Raw genomic sequence first — 19,155 nt, forward strand, 5'->3', positions numbered from 1 at the left:
ATCCTTAACAACTTTAGAACACAGGGCTCTACATTTCCATTTTGCTCTGGGCCTTCCAAATAATATACCCAGTTCTGATTAATAATCTCATATGAGTCCCACTCTCTTTAAGTGGAAACATCTCCAAAGATGGGGATGATTGATTATAACCTAGTTTCATCATGAAAATTTTCCCGAAATTACAAGGCAATTGTGAGAACATTAAGCACCACTTTCCTAGACCTTGTTAGAGAAAACTGTCCTTAACTAAAAGGGAGAATGGACTGATCTGCTTTGTTTTAACTTTCAATTTGCTCTTGAGGTGTCTTGTTTTATGCAACTAATTTGAAAAATAAAAGCTTGTATATGTTATGCTTTAATGTGCTTCTCATAATTGTCATTTGATTTAAATTTTCATTTAAACACTCATTTTTTTGCTTCTGATTTATTCATTTTTCTATATTTTTCTCATTTCTTTTGCATGCAAGGCTTTTTGTTTCTTTTATGGACTGCAGTGTAAGCAAACCCATCCAACCAACTCCACTTCTGGAACCACTTTATCTACGGATTTAGAATGTGGCAAATTAATTCGAGAGGAGAAAGGGATTCGGACACAGTCCTCAATTCACACTGTGTAATCATTTAAAAAAAAAAAAAGAAAGAAGGTGTACGTCAGTAGAAACTGTTTCTGCTAATTAGTGTTGTTGATGATATCTGTGTCTACTAAACATAAATAGCCATAACCCCCACCCTTGTTTAAGATAGCAAAACTCACGTACTCTGAACATTGAATTCAATGCACTAGAAACACATGTGCATTTGATGTTGAAACAGAGGTATGTTAGATGTATACAGACTCCAAAATATGTGCATTTACAGCAATTTGCTATACCATTGAGAGAATGGTTATCTTAGTTGTATTTTCATGTATTAAGATTAAACAACTTTTTCCTCATACAAAAGTAGGTTCAGCCATTCAGCAGTGCAAAGCATGAAAACAAATTGTTATTTTGTGGCAGTCTTTTCATCTTTGTGAAACTTTTCTCCCCTTTCTTTCTCCCAGTACCATATGCTCTGTAAAGCCACACTTTCCAACTATCTAAAGCCTCATCTTTTCATAACTCCTTAACAATGTTAATTTTTAATTCAAATTGAGTCTACTATTTGAAATGTATCATTAACACAGAGATTCAAAGATGTGTTAGATTTTAAAGATACAAAAAAAAAGGCCTAGAAAATGAAAACTAAACTTGAAACCTCAGGTACCACAGAGAAGAGCATTGGCTTCCTTGGCAGCTCAGAGGGTAAAGCATCTGCCTGCAATGCGGGAGACCTGGATTCGATCCCTGGGTGGGGAAGATTCCCCTGGAGAAGGAAATGGCAACCAACTCCAGTATTCTTGCCTGGAAAACCCCATGGATAGAGAAGCCTGGTGGGCTACAGTCCATGGAGTCGCAAAGAGTCAGACACGACTGAGCAACTTTACTTTCACTTTCAGGAAAACATAACATAGTCAAAGATGATCCCTGAGTAGGGATCTCTCAAGTAACATTTATTTGTAGAAATTGACAGTCTTCTGTATGTTCAGATAGATAGTATGTTCAGTCTTCAAGGAACTGTGATTTTTCAAGCTATAGATTATTTTTTGCAACCTCCGAGCAAATTCCTAAGCTAGAAATTGATGCCTAGCCTCTTGTATTTTCCACTCGCTCAGCCTCTTTCTTTGCACTGATGAACATCTTTTCACAAGATGTTATTTCATTCCCACCCTACTCATCTAGGATAGAATTTTTTGTTTTTGTAGCAATCTTTCTGAGCCTTGCTGCTTTCACACTCATTTCTCTGGATCCTTTGCCATTTTCAATTCCTTCCAAGTATACCAAGGAGAAGGACAAGGAGAAGAAAATAGAGGGGGAAAAAAATTCCACTATACATTAGTTACAAATCTCTATAAATTTATTTCCCACCTGCATTCAAATGCTATAAGTAATTTTCACTCTAACTGAGCTTGCTGACATAGAAAGCCAACAACATACTTAATTTGTTGTGACAAAAGCTGCCTGCTGTCCCTCTGAGCTTGTTCCTCTTCACAATGAATAGGGGATTTGAAGATGCTTTTCATCTTCCCTCAATACGGATCCATCTGTCTTTGTTCTTCTTAATGGGGTTACATTTTGACATTTGAAGTGATCCCCCAAAATATATTTCTCAGAAGTAGACATAGGCCATCTGTGCAATCATGTACCTTTTTGCCTTCTCTTTGCTTAGCTTTAAATGGGTTCCAATTTCTGAATCGCAAGTCTCTTCAATCAACTCTATATTTCTCTAGTAAAGCATGTTCAGGAAAGTTGACTCTCGCCATGATTGTTTCTCAGTCTTGGTTTCTTCTATAAATAAATACACTTTTAAGAAAATATCTATAAATTACACTAAGATTTATTAGCATTTATTTAGGTAAAAGCAATATACTGTTTGCCCTAAGAGCTCACATCCTCATAATAAAAAAAAAAAAAAAAAATCAGATAATGGGATAAACATTATATAATTCATAATTCATTGATTCTACATATAGAAACCACAAATTACATAAATTTATTTTCCCAAGGACTATATATAATAAACCAAAAATGCTACTCAAAAAGTTCAAGGGCTATATATGAGATGTAGATGATCAGGATTAATGGTAACAAAACTTACCTTTCTATACAGAGTATCATTTAAAAGTATGATTCAGAGGTTTGGATAAAATTAATATTTATGTACTACTTTACACTGTAAATAGCTTCCCAGGCAGCCCTAGTGGCAAAGAACCCATCTGCCAATGTAGGAGACGTGAGAGACACAGGTTAGATCCCTGGGTCGGGAAGATCCCCTGGAAGAAGACATGGCAACCCACTCCAGTATTCTTGCCTGGAGAAGTCCATAACTAATTCTGATAGTTTTATATTATTTTATGGTTTCAAAATGTTTTAACATACAGTAGTGTCAGTTTTGTCTTTTCCACGATTTTATTTCAGCTTTACTAACAGTCGACTCTGAAATAGACATGAGACAATGACCCAGAGTCCTAGAAGAGACTCTTAGAACAGTCTCTTAGAAGAGAATTTTCTAAAGCAGCCAAACTTAGGTTCAAGTTCTAGTGGAGCCACATACTGAATGTCTATAGACAAGTAACTGAATTTCTCAGAGCCTTGGTTTCTTATATGTAATAGAGGGGTATAGTTTCTAGGTCATATGGTTGTGTTAAAGGCGTGTTTGTGAAAATGACTCATTGGCCAAATCTCAAATTAGATTTTCATGGTTGAGTAACCAGTTGAACACCAGGAAAAATGTCCCTTTACTACATAACATTTCAGTATGTTTAGTATATTAGGCTGCATTGAGAATTTGCAACAAGTTGGAAAAGTATCCAGCACTTCCCAAACCTGTTAGATCACAGAATCTATATAGTAGTGACCTAAAGCATACTCTTATGTCTATAATAGGCACTCAGGTTGTTGCCGTTTCTCGATTCTAGAGATAGGATCATTAATTCCAAGCAAGATATATTTAGCATTAAATATTTAATAAACCCTCTCTAGAGAGAAGAAGAAACTGTGCACATCTTTGAGGTAGAAATGCCATAATATTCAAATGATGATCTTCCTGTTTAGCTAAGTGGTAGGCCTACTCAAGATACTCAGGTAGGTAAGTTTCCTGCTCTGTCTTGTGACTTGTTCCTCCCTTGAGAAACTTCCCTTCATTTCAGACCCTGGTTTCTTACCTTCTCCTCTTTCTCCTTTCATATATGCTTTCAGACAACCAATTCTTCCATCGAGTAAATAACCACTAAGCCCACAATGACTCCAGGAGAAGTCACTGCATTTTAAGTGAATTTAGAAAAAAAGAGAGAGAGAGAGAGAACTTGAACATACAAGAAAATTTTAAGCTCTATTTTTCATGTCACTGGTTTTCAGACTTCAGTGTACATCAGAATCCCCTGGGGAAATTATTTAAGATACAGAATATATAGTTTGCACCTCCAGAGATTCCTCTACAGTGAATATAGCCCAGGAATTGGAATTTTAACTAAATCTGATCATGAATGCTTAAAAGTAGCTGTGCACATTAGTTTACATAAAAATAGCTCAAATACAGCAGTTTTTTTCTAAAATTAGACCATGTACATGACTTTTCTTTGAAATCATCTTCAAAACAAGGATCATTTTTTAAAGTATTTTTTCTTAAAAGAGTTTTTTCCCCAACAATCCAAAATACAATTGTTTTACTTAAAGGTAGTTGGTAAGCAGGAGTTTTTATTAAAAGTTATTTGAATATAGCAGTGTGACTTCAAATTAGACAGGAAATGTGAGTTTTTACTAACACTGGCAGATTATCTGTGGATTATACTCTGAGAAGGGCTTCTCGGGTGGCACTAGTGGTAAAGCATCCACCTGTCAATGCAGGAGACACAAGACAGGAAGATTCCCCTGGAGCAGGAAATGGCAACCTTCTCCAGTATTCTTGCCTGGAACATCCCATGGACAGAGGAGCTTGGCGGACTACAGTCCATGGGTCACCAAAGAGTCAGACACAACTGAACAACTGAACACAATCAAGATACCCTGAGAAACATTGTTTAAAGCTAGGAAGAGAGCAGGGGGGTATGAGAAGATTGTAAAGCAACTGTGGAGCATGTGATGTTGTCTAATTTATTTCTTAACAAGCTTGTATAGCTTCAATACAAGCTTTTGTCTTTTGCAATAAGGCAAAAAAAATAAAGCTTGTTTTGTTTCAGACTAAAATTATAAATTGAATTATCTTAAAGTTTTTCCAGCAAAATTGGAACTACCCAAGGAATACGTGGTGGATAGAGACTGTGCCTTTAGGAAAATCAGCTAGATTATATGACTGTAAACCTATCCAAGGAAAATTATTTCCAAATACCTCAGTGCATTTGCTTCACATTATCTTATGTTCTATATGAGCCATCTGTGGCAAAGCAGCAAAATAATGAATCCCAATTAGTTTCCAAACCCATGACCCTTACACTCTAAGGTCTATTTCCTAGTAAGCAATTTAAAAGCAGCCTGAACAGCCTTGAAAAGCAAATGGGAAACAAAACATTCTTACTTCTTGTACTATTTTCTGCACATCTAACTGTGCCAAATGGCATTATTAATTAACTCTTATAGATAATGAAAAATTTCTGCTTGACGCTGCAGTTTTAACTTGCCTTTAGGAACCATCTCATTATGCTTCTCACAGTTATAGAATTTTATGTCCAGATGCACAGGCATATTAAAACCATTTTTGCTTTCTAAATCTTCTCCACAGAGACTGGTATCATGGAAAGTGGGATTCTCCCTTAAGTTTTCAAAGAAATTCTATTTGCAAAGAGAAGGGCATTCTTGTGATAGAAAACCAACAATACAAATGTGCTATGTGGTTTCCACACCCTGCAGAATCTAAGCTTCATCGTTGTCAGCCCAAACGTGGCTAATTGGCCATACTGCGCTGCAACGCATTTCCGCATCACAATGTGTATGTCCAGATACAAAAACAATGAGTAAAACCTGAGTGACGTAATGAAGCCACTGTGGTTCTCCCTAGTGATTATAATTTTAAATTTAGCTTAGCCAGAATTTTCTTTCTTTTTTTCAACTGGAGTGGTCAGACTTCAAATACTCAGATTTTTCAACTTCAAATAAGAATGTTTTCCTGATCACTTAGTCTTTACCAACCATAAGAGCTGGAAAAAACTACTGTCCGTAGATAACCTAACACAATTTGGTAATTTTGTTTTCTCACTGAAATTTGGCACATTATCAGATGCTTCCAAGCGTCCTGACTTTATTTCTTCTATGGTCTGATTAACTTACTTAGCACACGATTTGGAGAAGTCTCTCTAATCAGGTTATTTCTGTTAATTGTGCAAAGAGGCTTTTCTTTGCCTGGAAACCCAAACATTCATTAATTAACAGAGAGGCCAAGAAGCAATTAGCATCCATTTAGAAATAACTTTTCCAGTGTACAGGTTGACACCACCATGTAAATCAACCCCTGAAAGACATCTGTGGCCCAACGGAAAGGTGAGTTGGGAACCACGAGCCAAAAATTCAGGTCCCTGGACCTCTGCTGAATCGCTGTGTCTCTAGGCAAGGCACTGCATAATACTTCCCTCCTCCTCAACTTGGTCATCTGTGGAATGAGGGGGTTGCAGTTAAAACTCTCTTCCAACCATGGCATTTTTTAAATTCTCACAAAAAGTGGGAAGAAAATTAAAGTGTAGAAGCAGAGGAGAAAAAAGCTTGGAGAACATATATGTGTGTGTGTATACATATATGTGTGTATACATATATGCATGCATGCATGTGTGTTCAGTCGTGTTCAACTCTTTGCAACCCCATGGACTGTAACCAGCCAACTTCCACTGTCCATGGGATTTCCCAGTCAAGAATACTGGAGTGAGTTGCCATTTCCTACTCCAGGGGATCTTCCCAACTCAGAGATGGAACCCACCTCTCCTCTAGTTCCTACATTGGGTTCTTTATGGTCTGCACCACCTGGGGAGCCTGTAGATACACACGCACATATGTATACACGTCAGTTCAGTCACTCTGTCGTGTCCGACTCTTTGCAACCCCAGGGACTGCAGCACACCAGGCTCCCAGAGCTCAGACTCATATCCATTGAGTCAGTGATACCATTCAACCATCTCATCCTCCTAACACAGCCTCTGAGTTGCCAGAAAGACCAAGCCCTCTTCTCTGTGAAGTGAGGGGACACATGGTATTAACTCAGGCTGCCAGGCAGAGCCTGGGCACATTTGTATGGGACCAATATGCAGAGGAAGTAGGCAGCCTCCTAGCTTATCAGAGGGGCTGGTGCAGGCTCAAGAGATGTTAAATGTTAAGTGTTAGTTGCTCAGTCGTGCCAGACTCTTTGCGACTCCGTGGACTGCAGCCCACCAGGCTCCTCTGTCCATGAGATTTTCCAGGCAAGGATACTGGAGTGGGTTGCCATTTCCTTCCCCAGGGATGTCCCAACCCAGGGATCGAACCCAAGTCTCCTGCACTGCAGGCAGATTCTTTACTGACTGAGCTACAAGGGAAGCCCAAAGAGATGTAAGGAAGCCAAAGATAAGCTAGAGGGTCAGAGATGAAAGTCACACTGACCTTTGACAATGACGCCAGAGAGGAAAAGGCACTGTTGGACACTTTGGGTTGGCAGGGAAACATATATTTTTGCCACTTCTAGGCAGAGAGCTGCTCGCCTCTGGCTGGCCACATGAGCCCCGCTGCAGCCTGCCCTCACTACAGAAACAACTCTGTTCTTTGGACAACGGGCCTGGTGGGTCACGCCCGTCTGCCACTTCTGTGCTTTTTCTGGGGCAGCTGCTCTTGAGAACAGTCAGAGGCCATGGGAGACCCAAAGACAGTCTCCAGCTGGCCCCCTGGTAGCCCAGGGACATGTCTCCACTCAAGTGACGGCTTCATCTGAGAGTCTGGGCCAGAAAGTGGGCACAATTTCCCCGTATTCTGAATCCCCCACCACCTATCAGGCTGTTTGCTTTCTCCTACCCCTTGGGAGTTTTATCCCAGCGCTGACAAGTGAGGGACCCTTCTCAGGTATCCCTTGGGGTTTAGGCTTTCCCATACCTGGTTGGATGTTTCTCCTTGAAAGCAGATACCGAACACTCCAATCTTCCTCACTTGGCCAAGTCATGTATACTGGATCCAGAAGGCTCTGAACATTTACAACTCCAAGTACCTTCTTTTTTCTCCTTTCAAACACCTGACTATTGTAATTAATAACTTCAAAGACAGCAATGGCTTCTATAGATCCATACAAGTTCATTTAAGAACTCAAAGCTGCAACTTTGACTAGTTTTTCCCCTGTGTCAGCCCTACCCTAAGGGCAATGCATATGAAAGCTCTCGCTTTAGAAGTAGAAAAAAAGAGGCTGAGATATAGAAGAACTGGAAAAAGCACATAGATTAGTATCAAAATGTTCTGCCTCAGTGCTAACTTCATATTTCAAAACTTTCTATGAAATCATCACTAATGTTAAAGGGAAATAAACTTCCCTATATCCTGAGACAGGGGTCCCCAGTCCCTGGGCCACACAGCCGCATGTGAGTTGGGGGCAAGCAAGCGAAACTTCGTCTGTCTCCCGTATAGCAGGCGGATTCTTTACCAGCTGAGCCACAAGGGGAGCCCGTCTGTATTTACAGCCACTCCCTACCTTTTGCATTGCCGCCTGAGCTTCACCTCCTGTCAGATCAGCAGTGGTATTAGATTAGCATGAACCCTACTGTGAACTACGCTTGTGAGGGCTCTAGGTTGTGTGCCCTAGAATCAGTCCTCGCCCAATTTTTCTTGGAAAAAATTGTTTTCCATGAAACCAGTCTCTGGTGCAAAAATGGCTGAGAATAGCTGCCCTAAGAGCTTGGGGATTGTGGACAGTCACACCAAGTAAAAAGAGAGAAAGAAGAAATGACATCACACACTATACTTACATTTAATTTAATGGAAGGAAAAAAAAATTCTAAATAAAATCCTTAAATAAAAGTGAACCCAAGAAAGATGATCCGTGTGTGTTTGGTGCCAAGTAACCCCGTGTCCCCCATGGATGTATATATTTTAGTTTAAAGGCCTCGGATAAGAAACAAGGAGTTCTGGAGCATGCCTTCATGCAAGAAATTAGAAGCTTAAATCTAGAATCTGAGAGAGCGAAAATGTCAGCAAGAAGCCTCAGGTCTGGGGACAAAAATGAAATACAGAAGAAAGAGGGTAAAAGGACATAAAGATGGTGAAAACATGGCATTAAAAGGAGCTAGGAAACATGAGCTATCGGTATCTATGTGCTACAGCCAAAGCAAGACAAGATAGGCCGCTAGGGGCTGGTCCCTGTGAAGAGCCAGTTTAAAGCATAAAAAATGCAGTGAAGCGGTCTGTGAAAGCAGTAGCTGCTGAGTCACAGGTGAGGAGAAGGGAGGGGACCACACTTTGACATTTTCATTCAGTGTTGAAATGTCCTCCACTTGAGAGTTTCTGTACAAACTCAGAGGAGAATCAACTTCCTCATGAGCTCCAGGGCACAATTCATCACAACCACTATTATGGAAGCTACCATGGTGACTCTCAACCTCATAGATCTGTTTTGTTTTTTTTTTAACTCCAAGGATGGTCAAAAAAAAGATGACCCAGGGTTTCTGAACAAACTCAGAAAACTGATAAAACTAGAGTAAATGATGCTCAAATTTTGAGTTCTAGGACACAGGAACTGCACACAAAGACAGCACATGCATTTTTCCTGTAAGACTCTCCTTCCTGTAATTCGTGTGGAATAATTGAAGCCCGATCTCTGTTCTCAGATCATCAGTTATCCTGAGAAGTAAAACACTTGTGCAGATAGGCAACCAGACTTCCAAAACCTTAAGACAGCAAGCACATGAGCAGGAGTCTTCTGTCATGTTCCTTGAACAACTTCTGGACTCTAGGCCCAGAACGTATTGAACATAGTAGGTTTACATCCACACGAGGCCTGAGAGTTTAATAACTTCAAAGGATGTGAATGCTTAGTCCTTCTTGTTCAAAAAAAATTACTGAGACACTGCCTCTGCTGACCGAGAAAATAATAACAATAGTAGCAATAATCACATTATTTCTCAGCAAAGTATTCCCTACTTATATCTCCTGATATTCTGTATTTTTCTAAGAATGGTTTTACAGCAAGACTTCAAATCACAGCTTGCCTTTAAGTTAAAGCCTATATATAAAATAAAAGATTTTTGTAGCAGTAAAATGACTTTAATATTACCAATATCATTCTCTTCTTCTAAGCATAAGGTGAAAATTTATTACACACTGTTACAGATCACTTCAAGTGTCTTTGAATAAGGAGTCTAATAAATTAAAGGGAGAAAACTATACAAAATGTAAAACCTGTATTATATTCTTGGGTAGGCCCGACCTTCTAAAAAATAATGTGTCAGAAAAACCCCTGAAGTTATGTATTCAAAGTAGTTCTCCTAAACAGTACTAAAGAATGAAAGCACTGAATGCATAAAAATGGAATATACAATGAGAAATCAACCTGATATTCACATCCTGATGCCAAGTTTGCAACCAATATGAAAGCCTGTCCCAGATGGCTTAGGCTGGGTTCTTTCAATATTGTAAAGAAAAATCAAATCCAGGCACACAACTTTTCCTATGATATAAAAAACATTCTCCACTTGAGGTTCCCCCCCCCCTCCCCGAGGCATTTTATTTTAGTTACAAAAGGAGAACTTAATTAGCTCCTCCCAATCCTTCCAGGAAATAGTTGCAATAATAGAACAAAGGTGTCAGGAGAGAATAATTTATGTTTGGATTCACAAGTGAAGTGAAAGTCATTCAGTCATCTACGACTCTTTGCAACCCCACGGACTGTCCATGGAATTCTCCAGGCCAGAATACTGGAGTGAGTAGCCTTCCCTTCCTCCAGCAGATCTTCCAGATGCAGGAATCAAACCACGGTCCCCTGCACTGCAAGCAGATTCTTCACCAACTGAGCTATCAGGGAAGCTGTACCAAGAAATCAATTATCACGGTTAATCCAAAGAAGGTGCCATGTAGTCAGCAATTATAAAGAGAAACAAGCCAGAAAAGGAGGTCAAACAAGGCAGGAGAAGGGAAGGAAAGGGGAGTTGATGGGAACACACCATACACACCAAAGAAGTGTACAAGAGGAAAGACTTTCTGCAGAATAAAGCAGTATCTCCTTTTTAAAAGACTTGGGATGTAGTTGCTTTACAATGTCTTATTGATTTCTGCGGTGCAACAATGTAAATCGACTATATGTATACATATATCCTCTCCCTCTTGAGCCTCCCTCCTATCCTACCCTGCCCCACTCCACCCCTCTAGGTCATCACAGAGCACTGAATTGAACTCCCTATGCTATACAGCAGTCTCCCACCAGTATCTGCTTCACCCACAGCAGTGTGTGTATGCCAGTTCTACTCTCCCAATTCGTCCCACCATCCCCATCACCCCCTTGGTCCACAAGTCTGTTCTCTGCATCTCTATTCCTGCCGTGCAAGTACGTTCATCTGTACCTATGGGTCCCTATTCTTTTAAAGCTACGAAAGCTATAGATCAGTTCAGTTCAGTCATGTCCAACTCTTTGCTACCCCATGAATCGCAGCACACCAGGCCTCCCTGTCCATCAGCAACTCCCGGAGTTCACTCAAACTTATGTCCATCGAGTCGACGATGCCATCCAGCCATCTCATCCTCTGTCGTCCCCTTCTCCTCCTGCCCCCAATCCCTCCCAGCATCAGAGTCTTTTCCAATGAGTCAACTCTTCGCATGAGGTGGCCAAAGTATTGGAGTTTCAGCTTCAGCATCATTCCTTCCAATGAACACCCAGGACTGATCTCCTTTAGGATGGACTGGTTGGATCTCCTTGTAGTCCAAGGAACTCTCAAGAGTCTTCTCCAACACCACAGTTCAAAAGCATCGATTCTTCGGTGCTCAGCTTTCTTCACAGTCCAACTCTCGCATCCATACGTGACCACTGGAAAAACCATAGCCTTGACTAGACGGACCTTTGTTGGCAAGGTAATATCTCCACTTTTGAATATGCTATCTAGGTTGGTCATAACTTTCCTTCCAAGGAGTAAGTGTCTTTTAATTTCATGGCTGCAGTCACCATCTTCAGTGATTTTGGAGCCCAAAAAAATAAAGTCAGCCACTGTTTCCACTGTTTCCCCATCTATTTCCCATGAAGTGATGGGACCGGATGCCATGATCTTAGTTTTCTGAATGTTGAGCTGTAAGCCAACTTTTTCACTCTCCTCTTTCACTTTCATCAAGAGGCTCTTTAGTTCTTCTTCACTTTCTGCCATAAGGGTGGTGTCATCTGCATATCTGAAGTTATTGATATTTCTCCCGGCAATCTTGATTCCAGCTTGTGCTTCTTCCAGCCCAGGGTTTCTCATGATGTACTCTGCATATAAGTTAAATAAGCAGGGTGACAATATACAGTCTTGACATACTCCTTTTCCTATTTGGAACCAGTCTGTTGTTCTATGTCCAGTTCTAACTATTGCTTCCTGACCTGCATATAGGTTTCTCAAGAAGCAGGTCAGGGGGTCTGGTATTTCCATCTGTTTCAGAATTTTCCAGTTTATTGTGATCCACACAGTCAAAGGCTTTGGCATAGTCAATAAAGCAAAAATAGATGTTTTTTCTGGAACTCTCTTGCTTTTTCGATGATCCAGCAGATGTTGGCAATTTGATCTCTGGTTCCTCTACCTTTTCTAAAACCAGCTTGAACATCTGGAAGTTCACGGTTCACATACTGCTGAAGCCTGGCTTAGAGAATTTTGAGCATTACTAGCGTGTGAGATGAGTTCAATTGTGCGGTAGTTTGAGCATTCTCTGGCATTGCCTTTCTTTGGGATTAGAATGAAAACTGACCTTTTCCAGTCCTGTGGCCACTGCTGAGTTTTCCAAATTTGCTGGCATATTGAGTGCAGCACTTTCACAGCATCATCTTTCAGGATTCGAAATAGCTCAACTGGAATTCCATCATCATCACCTCCACTACCTTTGTTCGTAGTGATGCTTTCTAAAGCCCACTTGACTTCATATTCCAGGATGTCTGGCTTCTGTCTAGGTGAGTGATCACACCATCATGATTATCTGGGTCATGAAGCTCTTTTTTGTACAGTTGTTCTGTATATTCTTGCCACCTTTTCTTAATATCTTCTGCTTCTGTTAGGTCCATACCATTTCTGTCCTTTATCGAGCCCATCTTTGCATGAAATGTTCCCTTAGTATAGTGCTAGTTGAAGTTTCAGCTGCAGTCTCTAATAGACTAACTTCTGTTTCTCAGTTCCCTTTCTTCTACAAGAGAAATCACACACACACACACACACACACACACCACTTTATCTTTGGATAGAGTCAGGAACAGCATGATAGCAGTACTATCATTTATTACTATACAAATTCATTTATCAGTGAATTTTCCCATCAAACATACCATCATAGTGATTCATTGTAAATGGGGGCCCATAAGCACAAAGATGATTACACGTTTAAATGACGAGAAGTGAAGTTAGTTTCCATTTCCTTCTTATAGATGAGCACCTATTGTGAACAAGATGCAAGCTGTCATAAAAACCTGTTACTACATAAATACCAAAGCATGTTATGGGCTGGGTAAAACAAGTAATAATAGGTGTTGAAAATTCTATGCTTTAAACATGCACTGCTGCTGCTTCTGCTAAGTCGCTTCAGTCGTGTCCAACTCTTTTGGACCCCATAGACGGCAGCCCACGAGGCTCCCCCGTCCCTGGGATTCTCCAGGCAAGAACACTGGAGTGGGTTGCCAATTCCTTCTCCAATGCAAGAAAGTGAAAAGTGAAAGTGAAGTCACAGAGTCTTGTCCAACTCTTAGCGACCCCATGGACTGCGGCCCACCAGGCTCCTCCACATTTTCCAGGCAAGAGTACTGGAGTGGGGTGCCATTGCCTTCTCCGTTAAACATGCACAGAACCTACTTAAACTAAAACACTGTTTATGAAATATTCAAAGGAATTAGTGCAAAGAAGGACATACAAAGGCTAAAATTAAAGAAATATCAACTTTTTACTGTTTCTCTGCTTCACACACACACACAAAAAATAGATGATAGATAGATGATAGATTGTTGCTATTGTTCAGTGGCTCAGTAGTGTCCTTTATGACGCCATGGACTGCAGCACACCAGGCTTCCCTGTTCCTCATCATCTCTCAGAGTTTGCCCAAGTTCATGTCCATTGAACTGGTGATGCCATCCAACCATCCCATCCTCTGTCATCCCTTTCTCCTCCTGCTTTCAGTCTTACTCAGCGTCAGAGTCTTTTCCAATCATTTGGCTCTTGGCATCAGGTGTACTGGAGCTTCAGCTTCAGCCTCAGTCCTTCCAATGAATATTCAGGGTTGATTTCCTTTAGGACTGACTGGTTTGATCACCTTGTTGTGCAAGGGACTCTACATACATTCGTAGATAGACAGATACATAGATCAGTAAGTGCCATAGATTTAAAATACTTTCAGTGATGTATAATGTTTTATTTTAAAGGCAGAGTAATTACTATGGGCCAGGTACTGTGCCTAAGTGTTTAACGTATGTCAGGTTAACGATTCTCATATTAGCTGTATGAAAAGGATTCCTCGGGGGAGTATTTTTCTTATTTGCTAAAAGCTAAGGAATAAATTCATCACATTTTCAGAAAAAAAAAAGAGAGAGGATTCTACTACTATTTTCAGTTTATAGATACGAAAACCGAGCCAAAGAAAATAATCACCTGTCCAGTAAGCTTAAACTTCAATTCCAGCATTCTGACGCCAGGGGCCGACTCACAATTATAATTCATGGTCATCTATGTAGATCCATTAAAAACATGAATTCCATCTACCAGAGAAAAACGGGACAGCCCAGGATCCAAGCTAACCAGGGGGGTTTCCAGTCTGCAAAGCACTGAAGGATGCTGCTACAGTATCCTATGTCTAGTTTCCTGTCTCTAGAGCAAGGCAGCTAGTGGGCATTTTTATGCTTGATAGTATCTAGCAAAAGAGCTTAGAAATTTACACCTTCACGCCTTACCTGTTGTGTGTGTGTGTGTGTGTGTGTGTGTGTGTGTGTGTGATTGTATGAACATAAAGGAGCTCATAAAATCAAGTCTGGAAGTAAATGCTTTGGAAAGCTACCATAATTTGGATCCTACTTCAGAAGCTCAGTCTTTATATGTTACATGTATTTTCAGTTCTTAGATTACAATAGGCAAATTGACTCAGGAAGACAAGCCTCTCCCAAGCTACTCTGGGCTGAAAGATGACCTTCACACTTTCATTTCCTGTGGATATGAGAATGTGTGGTTTTTATTCAAGTTCATGGCTGGGAGGGGCCTTAAAGGTCATCTTGTTTTGTGACTATAGCAAAAACTTGGAAGCAGAAAGGTCAGCCCCAATATCTTGCCATTTTCCTTTTGACAGTTGGAGACAGAATAAGAATCAAAAAGAAATCATAGTTTATGACCAAAGACAGAGAAAGCAGACCACTGATAAAATGATATTTATATGCCTTCTCACACAGGCAGCAAGAAATAAATACCCAGGGTTAATCAAAAAACAAAGAAGATGTTTGCTGTATTTTCAGGCAATAAAAAAATTGGAGGGGGAATTGGTTTTGTTTTTAAAGAAAAATTTGATTGATTCGTATTATCAAGATAAGATTTGTGATTGCCCCTTTACCCAAAATAGGAAAGACTTAAGAGTCCCTTTCTGGTTGTATCTCCTATATGAGCCATGTCTATTAACAGAAGCCCAATTTGGTGGTTTTCTGTGCAAAACAAAGTGATTTGTCTAAAATCAAACATCTGAGGGACTTCCCTGGTTGCCCAGTGGTTAAGGCATAGGCTTCCACTGCAAGGGGCACAGGTTCAATGCCTGGTTCTGGAATTAAGATATAACATGCCACACGACGTGTCAAAAAAAAAAAAGTAGAGAAAAATACCAAGCATTAGAGAATGCAAATGAAACAAAAGATTATAGTTCTTAACATATTTCATGAGGAAAGAATCCACAGAGAGCTCTTTATAATGATTTAATTAAAAGAATTAAGCATCATGGTGTGGGAGATTTCAAGTGAAAGCTGTTAAGTTTGAGGAGTCAAATGAGCTGAGTTCAAATACAAGCTCTTTAACTTATGAATCATATTTCTTGGGCAAGTTATCCAATACTTCTAATAGTAAGTTTCCCCACCTATACAATGGGCATAACAACTCCTCTAAAGCTGTTGTGCGGTTTATGTGTCACAGAGTATGTAAACTCCTTGGCACACCTTCCTTCTCTCTCCTGCTCCCCCTTCCATCTTAGTGAACTTTCTGAAACCAGAAAAGTCCTATGCAAAAACACTTTCTTCCATTCAAACAAATTTCTGAACAAAGCTTGCAAAACCCCAATACAACACTGTCTAACACAGCGACACTATAAAATATTCATTCCATCTTAGTAGCAACACATAAATTCCACGTCACATAAGGGCACAAAAATTATATCTCATTTGTGACACGCTTGCCGTTGCATTTTTTGAAGTATAATTCGTGGAAAACATTTCTGAATTTTCTTTATGAGGTGTGACACCCTCTCAATTCACTAACGCCACAACTTACCATTTGAAAGAAAATTAACATGCGTGACCTGAATTTTCTTTTTTTTTTTTTTTAGTACCATAGAAAAGTGGAAATGAAATTCAAATCCTATAAACACTTAGGTATAAAAGAAATAAGAACGGATATGCAAACAGCTAGTTTTTTTAGAGGTGTGAGCCTGGTAAGCCAATAATTTACACCTAGGATCTAAATTTGTTAAGTCTGATTCTCAAATCAAGTAGAAGAATTAAAAATGCTGCTTGTTTCAAATGCACTAGCTTTTTTATGGAACAAAGTAGGGTATCAATTTTCAGAAAAACATGTTGCTCTTTGATACAGAAGGACCACAGAAGACATTCTGTACTCTGCACACATAAGACACCACTTTCTTCCTGTCAGGCACGCACATCCTCTAGAAATCAGCTGGTGGTATATGATCATTTGGCTTTCAACTCTGTCCATTTTGTGAGTTAATGGTCAAGGAATAGTGCTTGCACTTCCATAAACTTTACCAAAGGCTTTGGGTTTTTAGAGAGCGTTTTAGGAGCAATCTCTTCAAAAACAACACTACTTTGTAGAAATCCCTATACAAGCAGAAATTTGTCACTCAAAGATCTTCTCTTGGCGGGAAGAAATGATGGCAAATTATGTCTTATTATGCTATTTATATATTGTGCATGTGAACAGATATAGCATAATTGTAATAGATACATCTATGCACATATATGCCATCTGCATATGCATAACTTTTTATACTCATAATTCCATTTTCTTTTCATATTATGCCATCATCTTTGCTGTGCAGTTCAGTACCATATTATTTTCATTTCAACCACAGCTGCATCATTGCTGCTGCCAGATCTCTGTTTATTTTGTTTATTTATTTTTTTTTTTGGAGAAAATATAAAATTTTAAATTGTTTTTTTTTTCTTTTTTTTTTTATCAGAAAGGAAAGTCATCAAGAATTAGATTTTATTTTAGGAACAAAGTAAGGTTTCATGGGAGAAAAAAACAAAGCCTTGGTGTAGAGAAGGTTTGTTCATTTTCTATAGCATTACTGAAGTGTCCGTATGCCTTGATAATCCTATCAATGTTTGGATCATCTCACTGGGGGAAATGACTTAATTTAACTCTATTTTGGTGTCTCCGCAAAGGTAAGTTTTCTATTTTGAGAGCCTACCTGGGTAGTTTTCTGCTACTTCATTTGTGAATGAAATCCCAAAATTTGCCCAGCTGACTTGCCAAATCTGTTTCCCCCAGTAGAAAAGGTGGGTGGCCAGTGGGTGGAGGAGGAGGTGTGGGAACTGGCTGGGGATTCACCCTGTAGCAGAGTTAACCATCAACCAATATCTCATAATCCTAAAAGCCTAGACAGGAAACAGATCAATGAAGGCTGGAGACAAGTGGATCAAACTGATGCTCCATTATTTCATGTCCTCTAGTGTCTCTCTTTCAATGCCATCATGGAAGAACTGGGAATCTCACTCAAAAATCAGAAAAAGTTAAAGAAAAAGTCAAGAACTAAGGGGAAATCATCCTTCACAAGTATCCTTACTTGTCATCAAAGACGAACTCAGAGAAAAGAGACGATGGCGTGAGCTGAGAACACACCTGGAGTAAGCTTTCAGGAAGAAAAACATGCTTACTGCAGGTTTTGGAGAAAGGATTTCTAACAATGGTGCAATGTTTTACATACATCTATATGCATAACTCAGATTATGGCTACAGATACAAGAAATACAGCAGTTTAAAAAGCTCAGATAGACTGAGATTTCGTGGGAAGTGGCACGGATTCTTCTGAAATGGATTTGTATGCTCACTTATTTTACCTTTTCTCTTTCATCCCAATAAATTGCTGTGTGTGCTTTCTAAGTAATAATAAAACAACAGGGTTTTTTTCCAGAATGAGTTTGAGTGTTGGTTTGTTTCCCATCACTTGCCCTGATTCACAGTGTTTGGTTTCCAAGTGTTATCAGCTGTCAAGTTTGCTATTTTGATGAATCTTCTTATCTGCTCAGCCTGACAAAGCCATTTCTGGCTGTGTTTTAAAAAAAAAAATCTTTTTCGTTTGTACCGAGTACCTTGTTTTTCTAGTAGAGTGAAACCATTCACCTTTGTGTTTTAAAATCTAAGTTTATAAGTAGTTTGAATGGTACTTGGATCAGTGACTATAACATAAAAGGATGCAAATAAAAATAAAAGCATCCACCACATTCAAGGCACCCTTCTAGGTTCTGGGGATACCACGGTGGACCGTATCTGTTTTCCTCACCGTGGCATCCCCAGAACCTAGAAGGGTGCCTTGAATGTGGTGGACGCTTTTAATTTTGGTCCCTGCCCTCACACAGTTCACAGTAAAATGAGAAAGAACAGCATTCTGTTACCCAAAGCTGGATTGCACTTCCTCAGTGGAGGTCAGAAGCTGCCGGAACACACAGGGCGGAGTATTTAACCTGGGATGGGACAAGGAGGTCTTCCTTGAGGAAGGCACAGTAAGTCCTCTACACACGAATATGTTCCCTTCCGAGAGTCTATTTGTTAGTCCAATTTTGTTCATAAGGTCAGCAAAGGAAGCCTAGGAACCCAACTAACACAATCAGCTTTATAGTACTGTACTGTAGTAGGTTTATAACACCTTTCACACAAATAATACATAAAAAGGCAAACACAAAAAATAAAACATTTCAATCTTACAGTGCAGTACCTTGTAAAGTACAGTAGTACAATGTTCTTGCCCGGAGAATCCCAGGGACGGGGGAGCCTGGTGGGCTGCCGTCTATGAGGTCGCACAGAGTCGGACATGACTGAAGTGACTTAGCAGCAGTAGCAGCAGCACAGTACAACAGCTGGCATATAAGGGCTGGCATTGAGTGAACAGACAAGAAGAGTTACCGACTGGAGGAGGGAGAGGAGCTGGGAGATGGTAGAGCTGAAGGGTCATTAGCAGTGTGCAATTTCACTCACACCTGATGTTGATGGAATGCACATTTGCATCTTTGAAA

General features: G+C 39.8%; 1 protein-coding gene across 8 annotated transcripts in view; it reads left to right on the top strand.

Annotated features, from left to right (window-relative positions):
• GRIK1 (glutamate ionotropic receptor kainate type subunit 1) overlaps positions 1-18,058 on the top strand; it is a 463,936-nt gene extending 445,878 nt beyond the window's left edge. For 3 of the 8 annotated variants that reach the window (XM_070785883.1, XM_070785886.1, XM_070785909.1), the window contains 2 exons: positions 17,100-17,186; positions 17,596-18,058. In XM_070785883.1, coding sequence (XP_070641984.1) covers positions 17,100-17,186; positions 17,596-17,751 — 243 coding nt within the window. In that variant the 3' untranslated portion in view covers positions 17,752-18,058. Of the gene's footprint in view, positions 1-467; positions 8,537-17,099; positions 17,187-17,595 lie in introns of those variants that run through there. The other 5 variants (XM_070785917.1, XM_070785893.1, XM_019957570.2 and 2 more) reach the window with 2 other exon arrangements.
• The last annotated feature ends 1,097 nt before the right edge of the window (positions 18,059-19,155 follow it).

Source organism: Bos indicus, chromosome 1 (assembly GCF_029378745.1).
Source record: "Bos indicus isolate NIAB-ARS_2022 breed Sahiwal x Tharparkar chromosome 1, NIAB-ARS_B.indTharparkar_mat_pri_1.0, whole genome shotgun sequence".
In the NCBI taxonomy this organism is placed as follows: domain Eukaryota; kingdom Metazoa; phylum Chordata; class Mammalia; order Artiodactyla; family Bovidae; genus Bos; species Bos indicus.